A 26,978-nucleotide genomic window follows, 5' to 3' on the forward strand; every position below is an offset into this window, starting at 1 on the left:
TTTCCTTTTCATATTTGATCAAGCTACATACAAATATTACTGCAATATCAGTTAAACATTCCATTTTTGGATGCTGCAAAATGTTTCAATACATGGCTTCATTCTTGTGTATTCAATTTCTGGTTTCAGTAGGTTAGTAAAAGTAAAGGATTTTAATTTGTCCGTTCAGATTTGCTGATGTTGTATATTCCCATTATCTTAATTAAATCAGGTGAATCCATTAATGCTTGATCGCTTTTATTAAATTACAGGAGCCACATTACTTTCCAGAGTGGGATTAATTCATTCTCTGCTGTGGCCATGTACAAGCAGCGCCCTCTGCTGACCAGAACATGAAACATCATTTCCCACAATGCTGTTGCCGCACCAGCCCGGAAGTAAGACGTTTATTGACAATATGGCCGCGGAACTGGGTTTGGATTTGGAGAAAATTGCAATTTGACAGCACTCACCGGGGCTGCGAAAACAAGCCGTTTCAACAGCAGGAGTGGACGGAACCGATGCATTTGAATGAAGGGACCCGTGAATCCACGGCATGGTGTCAGTGAGCTGAGGAAACGTTCAGACAGCCGAACCCGTCATGTCGTTTTTCAAGAGGAAAGGTGAGGAAGAGGCTCCGCTGAAGGCTGCAACGTCAACGGCAGCTAGCAGCAAGTAGTCCGGCTGAGGAGAGGGAGGTCCCCGATAAGATGTGGCTAATGTGGCCGAGCATTGAGGCGCCAGTAAATTAGCCAAGGACACGGCGGTGTTTGAATGCTGCTGCCGCTGCTGCTCACTGCAGCACCGGGGTTAGCTTAGCGGTGGCCTCTCTGTCCTCCTGCCTTATCTAACCTGTTAGCAGGACGGAATTAAATATGCAACCGGGAGCTGTCAGCATTAATTGGCTACTTAGTACGTCATTGTGTTTATGTATGCAAAAAGCAGCGCATTAAACGAGCACTATATATGTTAGCCAACACTTTATACAAGTGTCGAAATGTGCTAAAGCAGCTAGTTAGCATCATTTCGACATCTTCACACAGCCTTGACGAGGAAGACGTGAGAACAAAATACAATAACAGTGAGTTGTATCGAAACTGCACTTGTTAGTTGTGAGAAATAAATGTGCGTAGTTGAATATTTTCCTCGCATTATATGAATATTTGACAGAAAGAGACGTAGGATAAGCTAACGTTAGTGAAACTGCCCAGCATCATAGAGCTGGACCTGTTTGTTATCAGCGTTAGTTACACACAACAATATGACAAAATAGTTCAGACTCACTGCTTAGGCTAGGTTCAGCTCTTCTTCACACTAACAGGTGTTCTTATATTTTGTCTATATAGTTTTCTCTCAGCAATAATAGACTAAACATCAGGGACACCTGTCGGTACAACAGATAAACAGCACCACAACCTGCAGCCTCCACAGTGACCATAAATGAACACCTCCTTATAACATTTTCAACAAAACTCACCATTAAAACCAGATAGAGTAGAATTTATTGCAGGCCTGCTGTATTTGTAGTTGTAGCTAGGTGTAACAAGCAAAATAGAACTTAAAAAGAAAGTATTAATTTTCCACTATACCATCCCAAAGAGATTAAGCTTTTTACTGAGTCAGGTTCCCAATGATATGTGACCATACAAGCCCCACATTACAGGTTATATTCCGTTTTTGTGGTTATTTTGAAAGCAGAATTTGCTTTATACAGACAGTTGATGGTCTTTCTGCACCATTTATATCGTGTGTGGTTGAAAAATGATCAGAGACACCTCTCAGTATATCAGGTTAGCAGCACCACAGTGACCAAACAGATACACACCTCTCTAAAAACAAAACTGAAACTTAGAAACTTCTTGGAAAAAGGACTGATTGCAGACTAGCTCTATCAGACAAAACTAGTTTTTGCTAGGCGTTGCTAATAAGCTTCCGCTACATTTCACTGCACCATCCTAATGAGATAATGAGAGGTTTCTTCTCTGAGCCAGATATATTACCAAATGTTTTGAAACAGTGGGGACATAAATCTTTACTTTTTAATTTGATATTTGTACTGTTTTCAAATTGTGCCACAATACAATTAATATAGAATGTGAGACACGGTGCTCTTTGCAAAATAAGATCATTCTACTTTCCCTTAATGCTCACCCCTGATCCACATTAATGTCACAGTAAACACAGGCTTGCTTTACCAGTGCCTTGGAATTAGTCTTGTGTCTTTGTGATGATTTACAGCCATAATCCTATGTTAAGGGGGACCTTGTGACAAGAACATTTGAGAACCTCTTAGCAAGACCAAGATAACCAACTTTTAGCGACCACATGGTGTCGGATTAATATATCTGATAGGTTATTAATGCTCATTTTAACTTTTAGCAGTCATTTTAATGATTTTCATAGCCAAGGAGAAGAGATGCGGGAGCTGGTAAGAGGAAGAAACTCACCCATGCAGTCACGTTACACAACACTTCAAATATATACTTATTTATCACAGATCTGCTGCCTATGGTAAAAGACACAACTTTGTGTTGCACTGAGAAGTGCCTTGAATTCGCAAATTGATTCACTGATGCTATATAAAAATATGAATTTAGTTCTGTCCTTAAAGTAGGTGATATCGATGGTGATTTGTTTTGGTTTTTTTGCATTTTAAGGTTTCCCTTTATGAGAACATGTTGTTGTCTTCTTTTTGGGCTCATTTACATGTTTTTAAAATCCTGCTATTATTTTTTATTGTTGATTGTCGCTTATATTGCCTTTATCTTCCACTTCCCCATATAGAGCCAATAAATACATCACGTTTATTATCATGACTTTTATTTGTAAGTATGTATCAGGGATGCTGTCAGAAAATACATTCCTCTTCTGCCCTTTAGTGTCTGTATTGAGCAGTTAGGAGATTTGGCTGAAAGTACACAAAAAAGTGAATGGAACAGACTGGAGAGGCATTGATTGTGAAATGGTTTGAGCCCAACTGTCCTTGTTTCCTGAGGAAATCAGCACAATGCCATCTCTGTCTAAAATGGCCTGCAGTTGTTCGTCTCAAACACTGAGATTAGTAGTTTTTCCTCCTGGGGAGCCGCAGTTAAAGCAGCTGACACAGCAGGTTCCTAAAATGAGGAAATATTAAAGCGACTTCACATTTAGTGCTCTGAACCAGGATGGCTGTGGCAGGAAGTGAGTGTGCTCCCTCTGCTTGAAACATATCAGCATTTTTTAGTGAAGTGAAAGTTTTTTTTTGTTTTTTTTAAATTAGTCAAGCACATTGGCCACTTTTGAACATATTTTCAGTGAAACCACATTATTTTCTTGCACTCTGTTTATTTAGAGGCCACTGGTGATTGTTTTTGGCAGTCATACAAACAATCTTATCAGTTTTATGCTGCATCCCCAAATTTCTTGGAATATACTGAAAATGCTCTTGATTCTTTATAACCAGAGGTTCAACTATAGCCACCAGTGGTCCCATGAATATTTATGATACTTACACCAAAGACATGTGTTGTTATTTGCACCATGTCTAAGTGCAGTGCAGCAAAGGTTGTTGGAGTTGAGACTTTTTAAAAAGTCACGTCTGTTTTCTGTGGCAGACAGCCTGTCAGTGCCAGCCGACTCTGACTCTTGGCTGACACATGCAGTCACAAGCAGCTCTGTCCCGAATGTTTCGCAGAAAGAGCATCTTCAGTACTATTAGCCCATCCCTCTCCGTCCATTTTGCAACGTCAGTCCTTGAAATTGATACTTGGCCCGTCCAAACTGCCTGATCAGAAGATATGAATGGTGAGTCACTCTGATGAGTGCTTGCCACCATGTCTGTCGCCATGCGCTCATTCCACTGCAGGGTACATATTTCATTTTTTATATGACATTTAGCCACAGAGTTTTTGAGTGACTACAGTCATTTGTAGTGTTAAATTAGTTTGTGTTAGTCCAATTAATTTTAGCTCACTCATTAAGTTGTGATACTTTGTGTTTTGTTTTCTAGATAATCAGTAATTCTTCAGGTGTGCGCTGGCTGATAGTCAGCCTCACTCGGCTGAAGGAAAACCAGAGCTGATAGATCAAGGTCACAAATCTTATGAAGGACTCGGAATGCTGACGTCCAGTAAAAACGCTCTGCTTGCTGAATAGTGAGCAGGACGGAGAGGCTTTTACATTTTAAAACCTAACTTTCATATTTAATTCTATCGACAGCGCTGTGGAAGCAGATCTGCAGTGAATTATTTCTGTGTCGCGTCTCGTATATCGATTTCTTGACTGTTATTATATAACTAGATATTGTTTTACTATCCACTGTCACCACATCACCCCTTTAGCTCACTCCTCAACTAATCTCACATGTCAGTTTTTAGCTTGCCGGTCTCACCCTACATTGTGATTTACAGTGTTGTATGCTTCTGTAGTTACAGCGCTGCTCTCATTTTTCTCCTCACAGCTAAAAGCAAAGAACCTGAGAGAGTGACAGATGCTAAAGTCAATAGAGGTGAGTTCATCGTTACTTCTGTGAGATTATGAAAGTGTTGCATAATTTTGTTGAACTGCGATGCTGTTTTGAGAAATCACCTCCGTTTTACTATCAAATGTTGTCAATACTAGTTCAGCCTGATGCTGGATTTTTGTGGACCGATGCTGATTTTAGGGGGTAAACTGTGATGCCAGTATATTAGCTGATAATCTCTATGCACATGCTGGATTTATACTAAGTGATGATGTGTTTGGCAAAGGCTGTGATGGGATGTGCACTCTGTTGCAGACATTACTGAGATTCTGCTGATTCTGCTGGACAAGCTATGTGACTGTTTCTAAAGTACCCAAAGCAACTTTTTCTGCATTATATTTTGTGAAGAAAAATGTTCATATTGGCACGTATCAGGCAACTATACAACAACAGCCATTGTTGTATAGTTGCCTGATTAATTATTAAAAAGAAAGCTTAAATATTTTCTCCTTACTCCAGTAGGTGGTAGAATTAGGAAAACTATTTTTTAATGCATTTCTTTGTCCACTCTTGGGAGAAGATTAACATCTGTACATTAATTGTGGAGTATCAGTTAAAAACGTAATACCTATAGCAAACACTGTCCATAGGTGTCTTTCCACTGCAGGAACTTGATGAAAGGCACGACATGACCCAGACTTTTACTGGAATGACCATGTAACTGGCATTTTTCAGCTTTTCTGTTTCCATTGTGGTGAAAGATCTGACAGATTCATCTGTAATGAACTTAAATAAACTGAAATTAATGAATTCATTCATTAGTTTTCTGAAACCAGGATCACCTGTAGTGAATAATCATACGATAGGATAATAGGAATTATTTTTTGTTTGTAAAGTGGAAACGCCAGCAAATTGTGATATAAATGTAGTTCATAAATAATTGTGTAAAATAAATAACATTTAACTTCAAATAACTTTTTGCTTGGGTTCGCTCTTTTTAAGTTGAACCACTTCTGGTTATGTTGTCCAAAGGACAAAAAGTGTGACCTGAAGCTATTAAAGAACCACACAGCACACAAGCTAATGAACACTGAGCAGTCTTTGTTCTCAAACATCTTCCTCACCCTGAGGCCTCTGTGCACCAACTGTGAGCTCTTTCAAAAAGCCTCACTAAAAAGACCTTTTCATACACACCACACTGATGTCATACATTCAGGCCACTCAGAACTTTGATACCATTGTAAGCCTTTTCCTTTTTTCCCCCCTAATTTCTGTTATCTGCCCTCCATCCTCCTCTCACAGCTCCAGTCAGCCCTCACTCTCCATCACTAGGACTGAGGAACCACCATGCCGTCCAGGAAGCTGCCGGGCCCAGCCATGTGGCCATCAACGCCATCTCTGCCAACATGGACTCCTTCGCTCGCGGTCGCACCGCCATCCTCAAGAAGCAGCCAAGTCACATGGAGGCTGCACACTTTGGAGATCTTGGTACAGAGCCTGCATTCATGTGTTTGTCGTTTCTCGCGATTGTAGATAAGGGCCCAACCGACCATATGACCTTTCAAAGTTGAAGTAGATTTGGAAACATAAAGGAGGCAGTTGTTTTATAGATGGAAACTTCTGGATTTATCTGATTTTAGATCAAAATGCAGATGTATTTTACACTAGTAATTAGTAGGGCTGGACCCGAATATCCCGAATATCCGGATATTCGTTCGCTACGGCACTATCCGGATATTAATTTGGTATCCTAATATTCGCCCCCCCACCCCCCGTCGGACGTTACCGGGCGGAAAGAATATGCCGCGTTACTGTCTTCCCTCCACCTTCGGCCCACATCGACACTTATCGGCTCATCTCATCATGTGATCACATAAACACATACACATATGTCTATGTGATCACTCCCTCCTCCCCCTAGACAAAAATATTCGGAGCTCGTCTCTTCCCTGTGCCTTTGGCCCATTTCGGCTCATCCCGTCGTGTTCTTCGGCTCATTTCGGCTCCTCCATTCGTGTTTGTAAACACCACCCGAATGGCCGTGTGGCTGCCGACTCTGACGTTGCGCTTCACTTCATTGCATAAACAGAAGACAAGATGCCGAAGACCTCTGCTGAAGACAAAACGAAGGCAACGAAGGTTGGTTTACACTGGGTTCAATCTGTCATCAGGAAATGTTGGCCAGAACTTTCTAAAAATGAAAATGGATCTGAATTTTTGGGCCGTCTGTGTCACACGCGCCCGCCCCCCCCCCCCCCCCCCCCCCCACACACACACACACACACACACATTACGGGGCGAAACGAATATTCGGATATTCGTCTTTAATAGGGCCCGAATATTCGGAGGCCAGAAACCACTATTCGGGCCAGCCCTAGTAATTGGTTATTATTAAGCACCTAAGAGTATATTATTAGCTTAGATTTATTAATGTTTGTTTAACCCGTTAAGCTTCAGTGTCCCGCCTGCTGAACACTTTGAGATCTGCATAAGCATTTCCTTAAATGTCTGAAGCTGCAAACGCGATTATACAAACACTATACACCGATGGAAAGCTTAGATTCTCATGAATCCGCCGGTATAAACCACTTTCAGATGTGATTACCACAGCGGGTAATATAAACACATTTGTCCGACAAACAACGAATATTCATCCATCCGTTCTCTATACACGACTTCAGCGTACACAGCGCGACTCACATTTGCGGGTTCATTATTACACACAGATGAAAATATTCCACAAAAAACGGCCATAATCCAACCTTGGACATCCAGACGAAACAAGCCAGTAAAAATATTTTGTCCAAAACATGTCCTGAAGTCGGTATATAATCCACGAATCGGTCGTTTTCGAGGAAATGCACCTCGTGATGCGCGTCCAATATTCCCTGTATTTCTCGTCATATTTTTATTTACAAATAAAATATTAGCGATTTTTTTGTACTGAAAATGGCTGGAATTGACTGCAGCTTATAGGGCTATAAGTAGTAGAAAATTCCAGTTTAGCATTTTGGTAGATCAGTCTACTATTATATTCTCCTTTGGTTCATCGCTTATTTAGAAAAAATTGCAGAAGATTAGCTGAAACATTAAAATTAGCAACAAATGCGAATAATACCCTACAGAGAAAACAGAGCAATAATAGCAGGACTGCCGCTATTGTTTATTTTCATCTGTGATCACTCTGCTAGTTATTTTTCAATTATGTCAATAATCATTCAACCACATTAGAAAATACTGAAGAGTGGTCAACAGTCCTTCATCTAAAGATATTTGTGTTACTGTCACAAAGAAAGGCAACAAATTGTAACATTTAAGAAATTGAAACCAGAAAATGTTAGCTTTTTTCATTGAAGTAGTTAATCATCAAAATAATCATCAATTTTTTTTGATTGTCGAATTGATTAATCAGCTCTTTATTGCAGCTCAATAAGGACCAGAGTAGATAAATGGTAAATGGTCTGTATTTATATAGCGCTTTACTATACCTGCAAGGTACCCAAAGCGCTTTACATGATACATCACATTCACCCATTCACACACACATTCACACACTGATGGCGGAAGCTGCCATGCAAGGCGCTAACCACGACCCCATCAGGAGCAATTTGGGGTTAGGTGTCTTGCTCAGGGACACCTCGAACACGACGGGGCGAGGATTGAACCGGCAACCCTTCGGTTGCAAGACGGCCACTCTACCCACTGAGCCATGCCGCCCCTATATATTTATATAAAGATATACTGAAATCAATGGTTTCAACAGGTAAAGAAGAATAATATGTAGTATCATGGCATGTTTACAGGGTCTGCTAAGTAATAAATGCACAACATAGAAAAAAAATACGGATTATTTAAAAACATGAGAAATTCAGAATGTATAAGGAATTATCAATGCTGCAAAGTTTGAATCATAAGCTCTTATGGAGCCATATTGGTGCAGTTATGTTGCCTTCACTACAGCATACCTGAGTGCAACTATTGCATCACTAAGATGCCTTAAACATTCCACTGTCTTGTGCAAGGGGCAACACCCCACCATTAATCCTTTGTGAGGCTCACACATGACGCTGTGAATCTGTTCTAAAGAGCCTTCAGACATTCAAAAGCCTGTCAGGGTGACCGTTCATCTTCTCATCCAGGACCAAGAACCGCTTCTCCCTTTTTTTGTCCAAAGTGCTCTATAATTAGATTCCGCGTATGATTGCTGGATGCCATGTCATGAGGCAGTGATTATGTGTAGTAGTACGGCCGGCATGCTGAACGACAGCGGTGACAGGAACTGAACTGGCAAGCCATCAAGAGAATAGCTGGGATGAGTCAGACACAGGTGGAAGAACCTGTGCTGCAACCCGGACAGCAAAATGTGAATGGAACTGAGCAGACGTTACAGATTTCTGGGCTGTGGTTTTAACTGAAGGTAAAGAAAGAAAGGATGTAATAGTAGAGGAGGATTCCAAGAAGAAAGGAGGATTAGATTCAGTGTTAGCCTGTAGGCCATGACTGCCAGCGGGAGCCGTAATGTCGAACACACATGATTTCCCTTGTGTGTGTTGATGGTGGTTGAAAGCATATAAAGCAGATGTAGTGCATGTTAGAGCCGTTGTAGCAGGCTTTAACTTGCTCTGAAAAGATATGCAAATGAAGCAGCAGCCTTTGATAATGACGCCGACACAGATGCTGCACTAGTTGTGATTTTCCAACAGCTCTCAGTGTTAAGGTTGCTGCGACCGTGTGATCTTAAAGAATCTGAAGAAGGCGATTGAAAAGCACCTCACACAGCGTGGCACCTCTTGAAGCACCATCTTGTTTTCAAAGAGCAAGCATAACACCACAAAGCCTCAGCCCACACTTCAGTCTAACTACAGCTGATGTGCTCTGATTCATAATCCAGCAAGAGTCAAGTTTGTAGTCAACGAGCACGCTCCGTCGTTTATTTTGCTTTCCTGGAGAGTGCGTGTGTTTGCAGTTGCAGTCTCACAGGATGGAGGATGTTACTCAAACAGACAGCCTCTGAAACATCGTAAAGTCAAATATTATGGCATCCTGACACGAGCCAAATTTTTCAGATGTAGCTGGAGTTTGGAGTTTAGTGTGATTGGACTGTCAAAGGTTGCTGCGGGTGCCACAGTCATTGCTGACCACTTCATACACGCATGGATGACAGATTGGACAGGACACACAGATGCTTTTGACAAACGGTAGTGAAAAGTTTGTCTGGGTTAAATCATCTGTGAAATTGCGTACTCTAAGGCCACCTCCAGACAGACAGGTAGCTGCTGGAAATTCACAAGACTTCAAAACAAATATCCAGGAGTTTGAAATTCAGCACACGTCACCCTTCAGCCTGGATCAAATGTTCAGCTGGAATAGGAGATGAACAACAGAAAATCCACTTTTTATCTTTTCCTTCATGTTGCACCTCCCAAAATACTCCACATTTCATCTCGCTCTTGGTTTGAAACTTTGAAATCTGTAAATAAGAGAGAATAGAGCTCAGTCTGTTATGAAATCTAATAAAATCTAATGTGTGCTGAAGGGCAGAGTTAATCATCAAAGAAAGTCATGTCAATAACAGCAACAGTGAATTCAAGAATGCTGAGCCTTTAAAAATACATAAAGTATATTAAATATAAGTGTTCAAGTTTTTACTTCCAGTATCAGCTTTCTTTTTATAAGCAAAACTAGAAGTAGGGAGTATTTGTAGGATGATTCTGCAAAAATCCTATAATAGCCTTTCAGCATATAGTAAATGGAAGTGGTCTGAGAGGAAACTGGATTTCTGCAGCTCTTCGTTGCTCCATTTTCCGGCTTAGAAAGTCTGACCTGTGATGAGACTTTGGAGCATCTCAGGTCTTTTTACCTAAATTAGGTGAAATAGTATAAAGAGCAACAAAGTCAACACTGGGAGGAGAGTGGGATTGAAGTCCTGCTATAAGATGAAAATGAAAGTTGAATTTTCGCTTGACATTTCTGCATGTGAGAACTGCATGTGTATGCCAGTGTTCACCTGGTGGGAGCGGTGAAAAACAGAAAGCTGCAAGAGGAAATTGTGTCAATTTATTTGCCTTTTCCAGGTTTCTGCTTGTTGCAGCTTTAAAAAAAAACTGAAATCAATACAAATTTCATAAAGTTGTATACTGGTAAAGCAAGTTTGCTAATCAAAATTCCACCACCTTTAAAAAGTAATTACACTTGAAATATGCTGTTTGTATTTTGTACTAGAATGCAGAACAGTAAAATGTCATTAAAGTTCAATGTGCATGTTTAAATTTTTCAAACACTTATGTTAAATTGACTGCTAATCTGAGTGTACTTGTACGTTGCAGGTCATTCCAGTGTGAACTATCAGCCCCAGGAGACCCGCTCTAGACTGTCCAAGACAGTGGACCAGGTGCTTCGGGACAATGTGGCGATGCCCCACTACATGCATTTCATGGAACTGCAAGGCGCTGACCACCTGGTTCGGTTCTGGTTGGAGGCTGAGAGTTTCCGCTCTACCAGCTGGTCGCGTGTCCGAGCGCACAGCCTCAACTCTGTCAAACACAGCTCCTTGGCTGAACCAGTCCCAGTCTGTCCAGATGGCTCGGAGCTCCCCCAGAATCCAGCTGATCCCTTCGCCCGGCACAATAGCAGTGAAGGTGCTACAGTGCCCTCTGAGCGGCGAGACTCCTCCAGCACAGAAGCAGGTCTGAGACCCAGTACGCCTCGAGTAGAAACCCCCAGCAGGCAGACACCTTCCAGAACAGGGACTCCCTACAAGGTGCAGTCAAACAGCACCCTGCGAGACCTCTCTGACAAACTCATGAAAAGTAAGTGTGCTTACAACAAGTCTTTTTCTTTGCATTTGTTCAGGTGTTTATTTATTTTGCTCACTGGACCACCTAATTCATGTTATAAATTTAAAAAGTGATGTTTTTATTGAACTGATAGTCAACACATCACCTTTTTTGACTGTACTAAAAATAACAAGAGAAACACTCAGAGAGTGCAGTACTCCACCAAGGCTGTTCATTCCCCCATGTGGCATTGTCAGAAATGTAGCATTTGGGTTTTTGTTTTTTTTTAGAAATCAGCATTTGTTTATTAGTTATTGATGATCAGAAATCACAGCAAAATAGACTATAGTCACTTAATGTGACCTTGCACTGAGCACAGATGTGTGTTATGCATGTGTGCGGATAGTGAATCACATGACCTAAATATGTAGCGGGCGGCCAGAACTGATGGGACTCAGAAACACCCCCACAATTTATTTAATTAGTTGTTCCTTGTATTATTTCTGACGGATAAGTCCTCAACGACATAACTTCACCATGTTCCATGGCAGAGTAATGATGAAAGTCAACTTTTTAGTTATTGCATAATTGGGATTCTTTGTATGTTAGTAGCCTCATTAGGCAACCAAATTGTTAGAATTTCTGAAACTTTGATGAGCTTTCTCCAGATCTATTAAGTGCATATTCACCCACCTGTTTTTATGGGCATTTTTAATTTGCACATACAAATACTAGAGAAGAAATCCTGAAAATTCTAAAAAAAAAAAAAGCAATTATAAAAATAAAGCTTTTATGCTTGGCCGAGGTGGGAGAGTGCGTATAAATATATTAAAAGAAAATACCACAAAGTGCAGTGGCGACTGGTTTAGTGAACAACTCCTGACCTACATTAGGCATCCACTGAAGAGATAAAAAGATGAAGCATCCGATCTGTGTGAGGAGACTGTAACCTTCCTCAAATTAATACCGGTTTAAAACACATAAGGTTTGGCTGGGACTGTGTCATCTTTCAGTTTGCGCCTCCTCTTCTGCATTGGTTTATTAGCATGTGAAGAACATGATTAGCTCTGCCAGCTGTTTATGTTGATGCATCCAGCTTCTGTTTTTCTAACAACAGTGATGGTTGGAAATACACAGCTGACTGTTAGCTGGAAATGGTGGAGATGCACATTACTGGCTGCTGCTTTATTTGTCACCACTGACCTGAAATTATTTAGGTAAATAAACTGTACACAACAAAGTGAGTACGAAACAAGCAGCACAACAGTTAGTTCTTTCAATTTACATATGGGTATGCCAGGGCTGGTTTTAGATGGATTTGAAACATAGCCTTTAGAGTGTCTTTTTATTGATTTTCTTGGAGCATCACTCGTATCCATCTTGGAGCATGATTGGATGATGAGCTAATAGTGTCCATTTTTTGCAGGTATAGAGAAGGATGCTGTCACCATCTTCACCAAGTACATCTCTCCAGATGCTGTGAGGCCCATTCCCATCACAGAACAGATCAGAAATGATATAGTTGGTAAGACACAGATGTTGTGTGTATTTATAATACTGCGCACTATGTTTTGTCTCTCCTAAAAATGTGGTTTTTGCCTTTAAGTCAGTGTCCAGGTGATTTAAGTAATTTTTTGAGGGCAAGACTTATGAACACAAACTCCACATCACACCCAAGGACAAAGGATTATAAGCAATGTTATGAGTACTTGTGCATCAGTTTAATTTATGATGTGGTTGCAGTGATACAAACTGAAAGTCTTTCATCTTAAATGATATCTTTGTGTACAATTGTAATCTTGTTTTTTTCTCTGTGTAGCTAAATATGTGGAGAAGACGGCATGGTGGACCCAAACTGCTTTGTCATTGCACAGTCGGTAGTCTTCGCCATCCTGGAACAACAGTGAGTTTCTGTCTTCTCGTTTCCTGGAGGAGTTGATGCTCACACGGTGAAATCTCCCATTGCCATGTTTTGACGTTAAGATTAAACTACAACCTGTGTCCTTTGTCATTTTGCCATCTCGACATCCGCAGTAGCAGCTCTATTCACCTCCCACATGCTCTTTGATTTCCAGGCACTTTAGTGAATTCCTGCGGAGCCATCATTTCTGTAAATACCAGATTGAAGTGTTGACTAGTGGCTCTGTGTTCCTGGCTGACATCTTGTTCTGTGAGTCCGCTCTCTTCTACTTCTCTGAGGTGAGTAGGCCCGGCGGTTCCTAAAATGTTAGGCACGGCTGGAAGCTCATTGCACATTTTTTCACACACAGTCTATGTGTCTTATTGACACCTTATTTTACAGTTCTGCTCAGAAGCACCAAACTGAAGAAATGCTAATAACAAAACAATACAAAACCTATAGATGCTCCTCTTACAGTCTCCTTGACTTCCTGATGTGATACAAAACTTCATGCCCAAAGAAAGCCAACAGCTGCTAGAGTAAATGTTTAACGGTACCTTTTCTGTCGTCATTGACCCTAAAAGGAACTCCAGCAGAAGATAAACGACACAGTGACTGATTTGATTTTTTTCCTGTCTTCTGTGTCTCTTTCCCTACAGTACATGGAAAAGGAAGAGGCAATGAATGTACTGCAGTTCTGGTTGGCAGCAGACAACTTCCAGAATCAGCTAGCAGCTAAAAAGGGCCAGTATGACGGCCAGGAGGCTCAAAATGATGCCATGATCCTCTACGATAAGTATGTCCTCCTCTCTGCTGCTCTGAAATGTTACTGTGCTTCTAAAGAACCATTTGATTTTGTTTTTAGGAGGCGTTTGACTTGTTGGTTGGAAATTACTGTTGTGTTGCAATCATTAGCCAAAAAAGCCTGAACTGCCTGTTCGAGTTGTGGCTTCTGAGCCTTACTTCTGCTTTGCCATGCTGTGTGACACTTGTGGCGATGGAATGAGGGTTGGTGTTTTCGTATTCAAACCAACAGCAGAGGTGCTCACAGAGCTGAACCAACATCTGTGAAAAGAAGCTAGTATGGTTGAACCTGCCAAGCGAGACACTTTGGCTGTTGATTTAAACAGGAATTAGGCCAGTGTTGTACTTTCTATGCATGCGGGGGTCCATGTGATGGAAACTTGGTCATCTACCTAAGCTCACAAAAGTCAACATGCAGCCAAAAAATTGGTTTCCTGAAAAAAGATTACACTAGAAGGACAGCAGTGTATATGCTTATTGGTAGTGTGCATGCATGAAATATGTTGACGGCCATCTGGAGTGCATTTAAGGAAATAAGACCTTCAGGGGGACTACAAAATCATCAAATTAAAACAACTTCACATCCAGTGTCTGTAGCTGTTAAAGTGAGTTTCTGCAAAGGAGTGTAATCAGGGAATTATACACTGGCCTCATACGTCACATCTCTGAACCCAGAACACATGAAAGCACAGACAGGTTAAAAAACGTGTGTGGTTCAGTGTGAACGAGTCAAAGTTTTAGAATGAACCGGTCTTCTCAGCAGAGTTAGAGAGCACTGTCAAAAGGGGCTAGCAGTGAGGGGTGACACACTGTTAAGTTAAGGGAGGAAGAGGAAAAGTCCTAAAAGGTAAGTAACATTCTTTTGTATTTGGTCCACACATGGCTCTTTGTTTATATGTATGTTTTTACTTAGAAAACTGGGATTGCGTTAATAGAGAAACCCAAGCGCACATATATATATATATATATATATATATATTAACTTCAGTTTTATTGATATTTTTATACAAAAAGAAGCAGTTGACATCAGTAACTATTGGAGAAAATGTGTCTTCCAGTATCTTACAGGCTGTATGTAGTCCTTTCATTCTACATCATACATATTGATCATTATTGTAATTTTAAGATGAAGGTGACTTTCTTTCTCGCAATTTATTCACGCTGTCCGTTTCCCTCTTTAATATGTCTTTAGTCTACAGTATGCTTCAGTTATGTGATGTCGAGAAGGTAAAAAGCCAGCAGTTAATGTGCAATAAGCCGACGGTAGTTGGAAGCTTGGAATCCTTCCTCTTTTCTTTCTAGTGAAGTTACGTTTGTTGGCTTTGCAGGGGTCTGTATCACACTGGTTTCATTAATATTTGTGTTGATAAATGCCTCCGTTGTCTGATTGGCACATTGGCTAGACAACATCTTCTGCATTTAATAGTGGAGTGGCCGCATTACAGCCTCAGTTCAAGATTTGTATTAGATTTGAGTCGTGATTAAAATCTCAATACACATTTGTTTGTCCCTCTGTTTCCTCTTCAGGTATTTCTCACTCCAGGCCACCAACCCTCTGGGCTTTGGGGACTCTGTGCGGATGGAGATAGAGTCAAATATCTGCCGAGAGGGAGGGCCACTCCCCGACTGTTTCACCACTCCACTCAGACAGGCCTGGACAACCATGGAGAAGGTCAGATTCTCTGATAGCCACACAGCAAGGACTCCATAATATTCAGTATGGGTCTGCTGCTGCATTACTGCACTATGAGGACGGAAAAATGTTTGAATAGATAAAATACAAGCCAAGAAAATAGACGCGTGAAGCCTTCATTTGAGTTGCATTGCCCTTTAAAATATTTAATTAGATATTTGAATAAATTATCTGCTTGAACAGCTTTCTGAAATTTAGTAGAATCCTCCCTGAAAATTTTGTGTTGTAAGTTACTGACAAATTGTCCTATTATACTCCTGACAAATGCCTCTGCGTTAAATTAATGAAACGAAAGCTGATGACTGTTAAGATATAAAGGTCAGAAACAAAGCTTTGTAACTTGTGCCCAGAAAAATACCAGGCAGCTCATTATTTTCTAACCGAGTTCACCGTGGTTTGCGTTTGTTCAGGTCTACATGCCAGGCTTCCTGTCTAGCAACCTTTACTACAAATACCTGAGTGACCTCATCAATTCTGTGCGGGCGGACGAGTTTGTGAATGTCAGCACTCCAGGTCAGGCCGGGCCCGCGGACAACGACCGCTCAAGTTCAAATGCCAGCGAGGCCTCTCAGATTCAGGTGACCCTCCCCCAACTTTCACCCACATCTTCAGCCCCTGTGGGGATGTTTCTCTGTCTGCTGACATTCAGACCTGTCCTGCATCATTACACGAATAATGAAGATATTTCTGTTAATGCCAAAGGGTCGTGATCATTCCTGTTATGGAGTTGTCTGTATAGAAAGGAAAAGGAAGCCATTGTTCGCTGTAATGCTACAAAACATTCACTTCCCTGGTATCTTCACTACAGCAGGGTTCCAAAAGGCAGTGATCAAGATTCTGAAAAACTTTGACGAGGCAATAACGGTGGACGTTGCCAGTCTGGACCCTGAGTCCCTGTACCAGCGACCGTATGCTGGGTGAGCACTTCAATTGCACAATCACAGATAATCACCACATAAGTTGACATTCATGCTAATGCCTAATTTATGTTTTGGTAATTTCCCTTGTTATCTTCATGTTTCACTCCTTTTAGGTTCTTTTGATTGCTCAGCCCCCTCAAAGTGTTTTATGAGCGCGCTTTGAAAAATTCCTTTGCAAAAATAATTCAAGAGGGCCTTATTAAAAGCTGAAGTCTGTCAGATTTATTATTTTCTCCCACTGAAGCTGCAGTTATTGAACGTGTTCACACATCGACAGCGGCGTTTGAATGTTGTGTGTGTGTGTGTGTGTGTGTGTGTGTGTGTGTGTGTGTGTGTGTGTGTGTGTGTGTGTGTGTGTGTGTGTGTGTGTGTGTGTGTGTGTGTGTGTGTGTGTGTGTGTGTGTGTGTGCGTGTGTGTGTGCGCATCAGAGGATAAATTTTGTCCCATTTGCTCTCTCTCTGTCTGTCTGTCTGTGTCTGTCTGTCTGTCTGTCTGTCTGTCCGTCCTCTCAGAAAGATGACGTTTGGGAAGGTGAATGAGCTGGGCCAGTTTATCAGGGAGGCAGAGCCAGAGCCGGATGTGAAGAAATCCAAAGGTATGATATGCTCACACTTTCCTCCATTGCTGCCCTGACTCTCTCATATTTTTATCTCCTTCCTCCTTGCAGTGAAAAAATGTCTTCTCCATGCCTATGAATATAAACCTCATCCGGCTGCTTCTATTCTTCCTGCAGCTCATAGTCTTCTGAAATATTTAAATACCTTCCCATTGGGAAAAAAAAAACAGCCTTCACTGCTCTTCAGGTCTAACAACAAAGAAAAATCTTTATCATGTCTCTTAAAGTGCTTTCTCCAGGACTAGACAAAAGGCCTGTGGGCTGAAACTTAAACATGTCGAGTCCCCGCTGATAGAATATTTTTCACACGTTAGTAACAATCTAGCAAGGAGCTGAATTCACGAGTATGAAAGAAAGACTTTATCTTGACCTCATTTTGGGACACTGTACAGAGGAAGTCAGATTCGCCTACAGTTTATAAGCCATGTTTATGATTTGTGCTGACCAGTTCAGTCCCTTCGTCTCAAGCGCTCCTCCCTCTCCTCTCATTCAGGTTCCATGTTTTCTCAAGCCATGAAGAAATGGGTCCAGGGCAACTCAGATGAGGTGAGGCAGCAAGATGTTCAGTTATCATAAATGTTTCAGTGGTGTGAGGTACACAACAGTGCTCTTTCAACGGCATGTCAGGGCTCCAGAGTGCGACCAAACATCGACCAAACATTTTCATTGTTCTCACTGGTGCAACTGGCATTTAGCAGGCCTGCCTGTAGGTCTGTGGGCTGCAATAACTTAACTTCAACTCAGTAAATGAGTACTTTTGTTTCAATTTCTTCAAAATGTTTTAGCGGACACACCTATTTGAAGTCTGTGTGAGTGGAGAATAGATGCTCGCTGTGCATAGTTGTTACTGACGTCTACTGATGCATGTGAGGCCTTCATGGAAAATCTGTAAGTTACAGCATCTCTTGAATGTAAGGTGTTTTGAAGAACATCTATAATTGTAGTTTCGGAAGAAACTTGGTTTACACTCTTCCCCTGTTTGCAAGTAGAGCAGTTATGTCTCCATGATACAGGATTCAAACAGCAGGCATTTTGCATTTGTTGCAAAAAGCGCAACCGAAACATGGCTGGAAACAATGCTGTTCCAGATTCAAATGTTAAAAACGCACAATGCCTCCAAGAAAGTCATCCTGTGTTGTGACATATGCGTGGCTAGCAGAGCAGCTCCACTCTGCAGTGTTTCAGCGACAAACTGCCAATGAGTCAGAAATGATAATAAAATTCAACATAATACAGCCAAAGACCCAGATCACCCTGATGTACAAGAACAGAACATTTGTCTGTACCCTTATTCTTGTTACATTAATTTACATCATATGTTAAGAAATTACCAATGTTGATGAGAACTAATACAGAACGGTAATAATTCAAATGTATTCTTCAGGGCCAAAAAGTGCAATGAAAATTGTTGGTGCACTGAAATTATGTGCTGGTGCACCTAAATAAAGTGTGAATGTGAAAAGTTAATTTGGAGGCCAGTATACAGTGCATCCGGAAAGTATTCACAGCGCGTTACCTTTTCCACATTTTGTTATGTTACAGTCTTATACCAAATCGGATTCAATTCATTTTTTCCCTTAAAATTCTACACACAACACCCCATAATGACAACATGAAAAAGTTTTTTGAGATTCTTGAAAATTTATTAAAAATAAAAACTAGAGACCACATGTACATAAGTATTCACAGCCTTTGCTTAATACTTTGTTGATGCACCTTTGGCAGCAATTACAGCCTCAAGTCTTTTTGAATATGATGCCACAAGCTTGGCACACCTATCTTTGGGCAGTTTTGCCCATTCCTCTTTGCAACACCTCTCAAGCTCCATCAAGTTGGATGGGGAGCGCCGGTGCACAGCCATTTTCAGATCTCTCCAGAGATGCTCAATTGGATTCAAGTCCGGGCTCTGGCTGGGGCCCACTCAAGGACATTCACAGAGTTGTCCTGAAGCACTTCTTTGCTATTCTTGGCTGTGTGCTTAGGGTCGTTGTTCCTGCTGAAAGGATGAACCGCCGCCCCAGTTTGAGGTCAAGAGCGCTCTGGAGCAGGTTTTTCATCCAGGATGTCTCTGTACATTGCTGCATTCATCTTCCCCTCTATCTTGGACTAGTTCCCAGTTCCTGCTGCTGAAAACATCCCCACAGCATGATGCTACGCCCCCATGCTTCACTGTAGGGATGGTATTGGCCTGGTGATGAGCAGCTGCCTGGTTTCCTCCAAACAAAACGCCTAGCATTCACACCAAAGAGTTCAATCTTTGTCTCATCAGACCAGAGAATTTTTTTGCTGATGGTCTGAGAGTCCTTCAGGTGCCTTTTGGCAAACTCCAGGCGGGCTGCCATGTGCCTTTTACTAAGAAGTGGCTTCCGTCTGGCCACTCTACCAAACAGGCCTGATTTGTGGATTGCTGCAGAGATGGTTGTCCTTCTGGAAGGTTCTCCTCTCTCCACAGAGGAACGCTGGAGCTCTGACAAAGTGACCATGGGGTTCTTAGTCACCTCTCTGACTAAGGCCCTTCTCCCCCGATTTGCTCAGTTTAGATGGCCGGCCGGCTCTAGGAAGAGTCCTGGTGGTTCCAAATGTCTTCCATTTACGGATGATGGAGGCCACCGTGCTCATTGGGACCTTCAAAGCAGCAGAAATTTTTCTGTACCCTTCCCCAGACTTGTGGCCTCGTCACAATCCTGTTTCGGAGGTCTACAAGACAATTCCTTTGACTTCATGCTTGGTTTATGCTCTGACATGCACTGCCAACTGTGGAACCTTATATAGACAGGTGTGTGCCTTTCCAAATCATGTCCAATCAACTGAATTTGCCACAGGTGGACTCCAATTAAGCAGTAGAAGCGTCTCAAGGATGATCAGTGGAAACAGGATGCACATGAGCTCAATTTAGAGCTTCATGGCAAAGGCTGTGAATACTTATGTACATGTAATTTCTTTGTTTTTTATTTTTAATAAATTTGCAAGACTCTCAAAAAAACTTTTTTCATGTTGTCATTATGGGGTGTTGTGTGTAGAATTTTAGGAAAAAATGAATTGAATCCGATTTGGTATAAGACTGTAACATAACAAAATGTGGAAAAGGTAACGCGCTGTGAATACTTTCCGGATGCACTGTATATTGAAATTCCCTGTGTGATGTCTATCCATGGCTGTTAGAGAATATAAATGGAAGTTATTGTTTGTGCTGTAACTCTTGCAATCAAGGCCCAGGAGGAGATGGCGTGGCAGATTGCCAAGATGATTGTCAACGATGTTGTGCACCAGTCAAACCATGACAGCCCCAGCAAGAGCACCAAGGTACAGACTCTCTCTCAGTAATCTGGTTCCTGTGCAGTGATGTGTGGACGACTACAGATCTTCTGCTAAGTATCTCCTTTTGTGTATCTGCAGTTATGACCCCACTGAGGAACCAAAGGACTGTCACTCCCTGCAGATGCTGGCCAAGCCAGTGATGGACTGTACACAGGGTTCATACTGCAATGAACTGCATTACTCTGAGAAAGAACAAGGCATCTCATCACCTCCCAGCCACCATGTGTCTGAATGTGTGTGTGGTTGTGAGCTTGGGCGAGTGATTGGTCACACATGGACTAATAGAAAACTTGAAGTACATCATAGTTCCAATTTCCCAACTCCATAACACTATAAAGGCACATGTGTAGTCTCCAAAAGTGAAGCAGAGTGCTGGCATCAGACTGGAGGAAGTTACTGTGAGGAAGGAACATGATGCCAGAAGAAAGCCGGCACGAAGAAGAAGCAGCATGTCGGTCGGGACTATCACTGCTTTGTGGACCTGTGGAGGATGTGACAAAAACAGAATTATGCTCTCTCCATCATGACACACCTCCCCACACCTTTTACAACCATTCCTTGTTTTACATGAAATTCTCTCTTAAGGATGGGCTGCTTAAGGCTTACCGGTTCGGAGCGTTGTACAGTTTTGCATACGCTTCCCTCAGCCTGCCTGGAGTGGTTCTGTCAGCTGTGCACCGATGTTAGCTCTCCTAACCTTTGCGTACTGTAGAACATCTAGAAATGTGACAATGAAACGGAAGATTTGTTGGACTGGATGACCTTCTGTATGAATATCCCGGCACCTTTACAGAACGTAGAAGAAATACTCCCTAAATGAACTTAAGTGCTCCAGTTGTGTTGGAAAACTCCAAGCTCCTTGTCCTAAATGTTCTCGATATATAAATATATATTTAGATTTCTGGTTTACCCCATATATTAATGTTAGTCCTTTTTTATGGTGATCACTTTTTTTTTAAAAATACATCGCTGAAACAAACCTCAGTGATGACCGGACTGTTCAACTGGAAAGTGTGCTCAGTACATTAAAGTTTTTAAATTTCATTTGAGCCTTACAAAGATGTGGAAAAGAACCAGAAAAGACTCTTGGTACTATGTACCACTAATGTTTTCTGACATGTATGTGTACTTAATCTATAATATATTTAAATTGTGTTTGATTTAAATACATATATTATGAAATATTTTTGCCTGTCCTCATTATTTTTCATTTGGTAGGGTTTAGCTGTGCTGTTGGTATGTTACTGCTGTTTCAGTCCACTGCAGGCAGGCTATGTTTTATTTATGCAGATATTATGTTTACAGGCAGATTTATTTTTTATTCTTTCCAGCAAACAAACCCATCAATAGCTGGTGGACTGTTATCACCTTTGACCATGTGGGGGCCAATGTTGATTGTATTGCCATGTTGGGGTAAAACTGAAACAAGACCGTTGGTAGCAGACTAGAGTATTTCTGACAGAATAAATATGTTTTGTTTCTCTGTTGCCAAGTCCACTCTGGCCTCAGTAGTAACAGATCTAGGAGGATCCACAAATTGTAAAACAACCTTCGGTCCAGTATAAAGCATTTAAAACCCTGATGTTTAGTGGTCTCACTGTTGTAGTTACCTCTCATGGTAGAATCAGACATTTCAGGAGAGACGTAGAGGAAATGTTCCCCTTCAGTATTTTGAACACGTGCATTTGTCCCACACCCAATAAAAACATAGAAGAAGCAGAGGACTTTTATTTTGAATTGTGTTGGCTCAGCAGGGGTAATTTTAAATGAGATCTACTGGAGAATAAATATTTGAAAGCAACACAGAATGCCTGAGAGCCTCGCTGCAGTCTGTTTCATTACGTTTTAAATTGTCACCTGGTGCCTGAATTTTCTGTTTACATAAATAAAGACTCCTCCACTTTAAGTTGATGCAGAAAAGGCACAAATTGGTGCATTATCATTCACCACAGTGCAGGACAATCAAAATGTCCTGGGCTGCTGCTTCATGTGTTACCCCAATGTTCAAATAAAACCTCTGGCCATGTGTGGGGCGTTAATGATGTAATGATGCATTATGTTTACTTGATTAGTACCCTATTAGTTTTCAAAACATCTGTTTTTTTGTGATTCATTTAATATTGTGTATGTACAGATAAAGCGATTGCATTCAGTTGTGTCATGTTTCTGCTTAAGTGACACCAGCTGAACTTACCTGCACGTGCAGAGGCAACGCCCACCTAAACACAACACTGAGCTGTGTCCTCAGCTCTGATTGGCTGGGACGTTGCTACAGTAACTGAGGGCACACCTGTGCAACAACTTAGAAGCAACACTGATAATCATTTTTACTGCACATGAAGTAGCTCGGAAGTGTTTTGTTTGCAAGGAAATAACATTTATTAGAGATTTAATGCATGCTTAATTCACCGTGTTTATCATATTGTATGAAAGCTGCATAAATGGACATATTAAGGAAGTGTAGAGTGGGTCACGGCAGGTGTCTGCGCCCAGGGCAAGTTGCAAAGAGACAACGTGCAAAACACCATACAAGAGATGATTTGCCTTCAAAATAAAAGTAGCAAAAAAGAATAAAGGTGTAAATGGTTGGAAAGCTTTGTTTAATCAGTAAAGAGATCTGGAAAAAAGACAAGAGAAGAACAGGTGACACAACATTATCATTCCACATGTTGTCTGAGAGGATGATTTTCTTCAAACACAACATCCTTGTGCACTTCAGACCCAGCTATACTCTGAGACAAAAATTTGCTCACTATAAAAACACAAGCTGAGTAATGTCTTATATAGAGTCCAGTTCAGCGATGAGTGGACAGACCTTTATACAGGAGAGACTAAACAACAGCTGCACTGACGAACACTGGAGAGCAGCTCATCAGGACTCTGCATTCCACCTGCATCTGAACGATAAGACACACTTCTTTGAGGACAGCAATGTACATATTCTGGACAGAGATGGTTTGAGAGAGGAGTGAAGAAAGCCATCAGCAGGACAATAATGCAGCCCTGAGATCTCTCTCTGGACGGATTCACCATCACTACCACCCTGAGCCATGTGAGTTATGGATCATTAAGGAGCCTTATCTAAGTGAGTTTGAGGTGAGAATAAATACCTGAGACTCCCCACCAAATGTGTTCAAGAACCCCAAAGTAATCCAGGTATGTTCTACTATAGCAATGACCAAGACTATACTCTGACAACATTATGACCACCTGCCTAATATTGTGTTGGTCTCCTTCATGCTGCTAAAACTCCTCTGACCCAGTGGGGCATGGACAGAGGATCTCTGGGGATGTTCTGTGGCAATTCTATGGGTTCCGTGGGTTGCAGGGTGGGACCTCCCAAGATCAGGCTTATCCTAGAACATCCTATAGATGCTCAGTAAGATTTGGATGTGGGGAGTGTGGACAGCTTAGCTCTCTCGTGTTCTTTGGGCCACTCCTGAGTAGTTTTTGTGGTGTGCTGGGCTGCATTATCCTGCTGAGGGTGGAAACTGGCATCAAGGACTGCTGTTGTCATGAAGGGTTGCTTGGCCTGCAGTGTTTGGGTGAGTGGTACATGTCAAACATCCACATGAATGTCAGGACTCATTTCCAAGCAGAGCATTGCATTATAATAAGATGATTGATGTTTTCACTTCACCTGTCAGTGGTCATAATGTTGTGACTGATCATGTATTTATTCACGTGTATATTTTCAAAGTCTGAATCACAGAAATGTTCATCGCAGTAAGTAAAATAAACATTTATGTGAACAGCCTTTGAACATAACCATTTAAAGTGTTTCATTGTTTTGCCTCCGGCCTCACCACGCCTCTTCTGACGGGATTTTATTTTGAAAATCCCCACCAGAAGCACCCTCATCAACCTGCGCTAACTTGACGGTGTCCACACTCTCACTCGCTGCGGGAGGCAAAGTGCTCCGGTGTCCGTCCACAGACAGAGTTGTGGTGGGAGCCGCACACTGAGCCGCTCCCTCAGGTCCGCTGCGTGCGTGTTTTTGCGCTCTGAGCTGATCTGCGCCTCCACCTGCGCTGGAATGACAGCTGCGCATCCGGCTCTGGGTGTGACAAACAGACCGAGAGTCAGATTTGGGCATCAGCAGGCTGAGTGTGGGCGCGGAGGACTTGACTTTACTGTCTCCTCCATCAGTTTTCTGCGCGGTTTGCGTCTCCAGACCAGATGTTCCGTGGGGACTGTGGAAGCTGCGGATGCTCAGTGACTTGTCGCTTCTGCTGATGTAGTGCTGCTCAGGAGGCTGAAGTTGGAAGTCTTTGAAGGCGTGAGCTCCAAATGCATTCGCTCCTGGGCCGGGAGAAGAAAGAAGAAGAAGCCGGGTTTGGGATCGAGCTGGGTCTGTCTCCGGGCTTTCTGCTGCCCCAAGCTGCCACCATGTTCAGCTGCGTGGGCTGCTTCTGGGTGCTCCTGTCCTCCGCTCTGGTCGCCGTCTGCAGCTTCAGCTTCATCTCTCCTGCGTGGATTGTTAAGGACCAGCTGAGGAACAACAACCACCAGCAGCAGCAGCACCACCACCACCACAACAACAAGGACTCCGTGAGCTTCGGCTTGCTGTGGCACTGCTCGGAGTCTCTGGATCACATGTACGGCTGCTACGCCTTCGGGGAACTGGGCAAATTTGCAGAGATCCCCTCCAGCTCTTGGCAGGTAGTTACACACCCATGACCGACACATGTGGGGCACTGAAATCCTAGCAGAATGACTGCATTTAATCAAACAAATCACACCTGATTCAAGCAAATCTTTTTAATCAAACAAGATAATTTGCATCAGTAATAAATTCCAGAAAAACAACTTGAAACGCAGCTTTTAATGACTTCAACATCTCATTTTGATTTCCTGCAGAAGTCCATTCAGTTCTTGGTTTTTTTTTTCAGGTGACAAATGTGTAGTGACTCCAGGACATGTGCCACAGTAAACTGAATGACAGGGCTGCTCCTCCTACACACACACACACACACACACACACACACACACACACACACACACACACACACACACACACACACACACACACACACACACACACACAGTAACACACATTGTGGATGGTGCAGTGCTTTTCAGTCAGAAGAAATGATTCATTGATCAGGAGGTGGTGGTGGTGGGGCATCACACAGAGCAGCATCTGCAGCACAGCACGCCAGACACGCATCAAAGCTGCGCAAGTGGCACCAGGTTGGCAGGATGCTCACTGATCAGGGCGCCCTACCTGCAGGAGTTTTCAATTTGGGTCCGCCTTTGTCAAATTGTGAGTGGAGGTGTGATGGGAGGCTGAACATTTGATCACACCAACGTCCGTGGTCCAGTTTTGATCTGTTTTTGTGCATATATGGCTTTGACTTTGAGAGAAAAAAAGTTTGGAAATGCCTGCTTAAAGCAAGATTGTTACCAGAGCAATGGAAGCAGCCTATAAGCTTGTTAGAGCAAAAAACAATTTTCCTTGTTAGTCATCCTGGATCTGGGATGCAAGTTGTGGGATAATGTCATTACTCACTACAGGCAGGGTGTTTGTGCCCCTCCCTCCCTCCCTGCAGCCCTGCACCCCCCCCCCCCCCCCCCCCTGCAGCCCTGCACCCCCCCCCCCCCCCCACTAGAAAAATCCTACAGTGCACCAGCCACCTCTTGAGTTATGATTTATGTATGAAGGTGGAATTAGCATTTGAAAGGGAGATATTAATAAGTGCTGCTTGTGTGATTGTAGCGCAAAGCATCTGCAAAGATGGAAGGAAGAATGCAACGCTGGGTTTTTTCTTTGCACAGGTGTTGGAACTGCAGAGGCAGATTAGGATCTGATCTCGTTTAAATTCATGCATTAACTTCTGTGTGTCCTTTGCTGAATCTAGCACTGTGTTTTTAAGGCTTATTTGGCTAAAATCAGGAGCCATTTAGCCAGTTAGCCAGTTGTCAGTGCGTTAATTAGTGTCCTCCCAGTTATGAGCTGCTCTCAGTGAGTGTGAGGCTGCTACATGTGTTATTGTGGCAGTGAACCCGAGCGCACGATCCTGCTCCCACAGCCATTAATAAAGGTGAAGGGGCCATTAAGTTTTCATCAGAGCCACTTTATTACTCCACCACTCCTCGCTGATGTGCACATCCTTTTGCCGATGCCCTCCATTTTCAGTTTGTCAACACACACAGAGACACAAACCTGTACAGTACAGACACTGTGTGCTCATGGTGCTGCACGCGTGGAGGTGTCTGTGATGCTCGACACACACAGAAACATGCCCCACAAGCTATTAGTTCCACTCTGTGTTTGTGTTAGCAGGAGCAGACAGCGATCAGTGTGCATCCAGCTCTGTTGTCTCCATCAGAGTGGAAGAGGGTTGACTCTTAGCTCACTGTGAGAAGTCGGGCTGAGCCCTGCTGATGCTGTGTGAGTGAACCAGAGGAGGATGAGGACAGGACAGAGGAGGAGGTGAGGGTGAGGATGGGGGAGGCTCCCTCAGAGGATGGCCTACTTGTGCCGTAGTTTCTGTGGGCTTTTCTGTTGTTGCTCCATGTTGTCAAAA

The 26,978-nt window shown here is 42.4% G+C and overlaps 2 protein-coding genes across 2 annotated transcripts in view; both read left to right on the forward strand.

The window, feature by feature from the left end:
* Positions 1–351: 351 nt before the first annotated feature.
* On the forward strand, positions 352–21,632 carry akap10 (A kinase (PRKA) anchor protein 10). The gene is given in 15 exon segments (XM_051937476.1): positions 352–602; positions 4,418–4,465; positions 5,723–5,908; positions 10,747–11,229; positions 12,623–12,734; positions 13,016–13,099; positions 13,272–13,395; positions 13,756–13,892; positions 15,428–15,572; positions 16,004–16,173; positions 16,397–16,510; positions 17,027–17,109; positions 17,624–17,676; positions 20,341–20,433; positions 20,527–21,632. Coding segments are annotated over 15 exon segments (1,860 nt in total). The 5' UTR covers positions 352–580; the 3' UTR covers positions 20,533–21,632.
* Positions 21,633–24,313: 2,681 nt separating this feature from the next.
* The window catches only part of LOC110958409 (LHFPL tetraspan subfamily member 7 protein), a 131,982-nt gene continuing 129,317 nt past the window's right edge, over positions 24,314–26,978 (forward strand). Inside the window, exon 1 of the mRNA XM_022204939.2 lies at positions 24,314–25,110. Within this exon, the coding sequence (XP_022060631.1) occupies positions 24,739–25,110 (372 nt within the window). The 5' untranslated portion in view covers positions 24,314–24,738. The remainder of the gene's footprint in view (positions 25,111–26,978) is intronic.

Source organism: Acanthochromis polyacanthus, chromosome 17, assembly GCF_021347895.1.
Source record: "Acanthochromis polyacanthus isolate Apoly-LR-REF ecotype Palm Island chromosome 17, KAUST_Apoly_ChrSc, whole genome shotgun sequence".
Lineage (NCBI taxonomy): Eukaryota > Metazoa > Chordata > Actinopteri > Pomacentridae > Acanthochromis > Acanthochromis polyacanthus.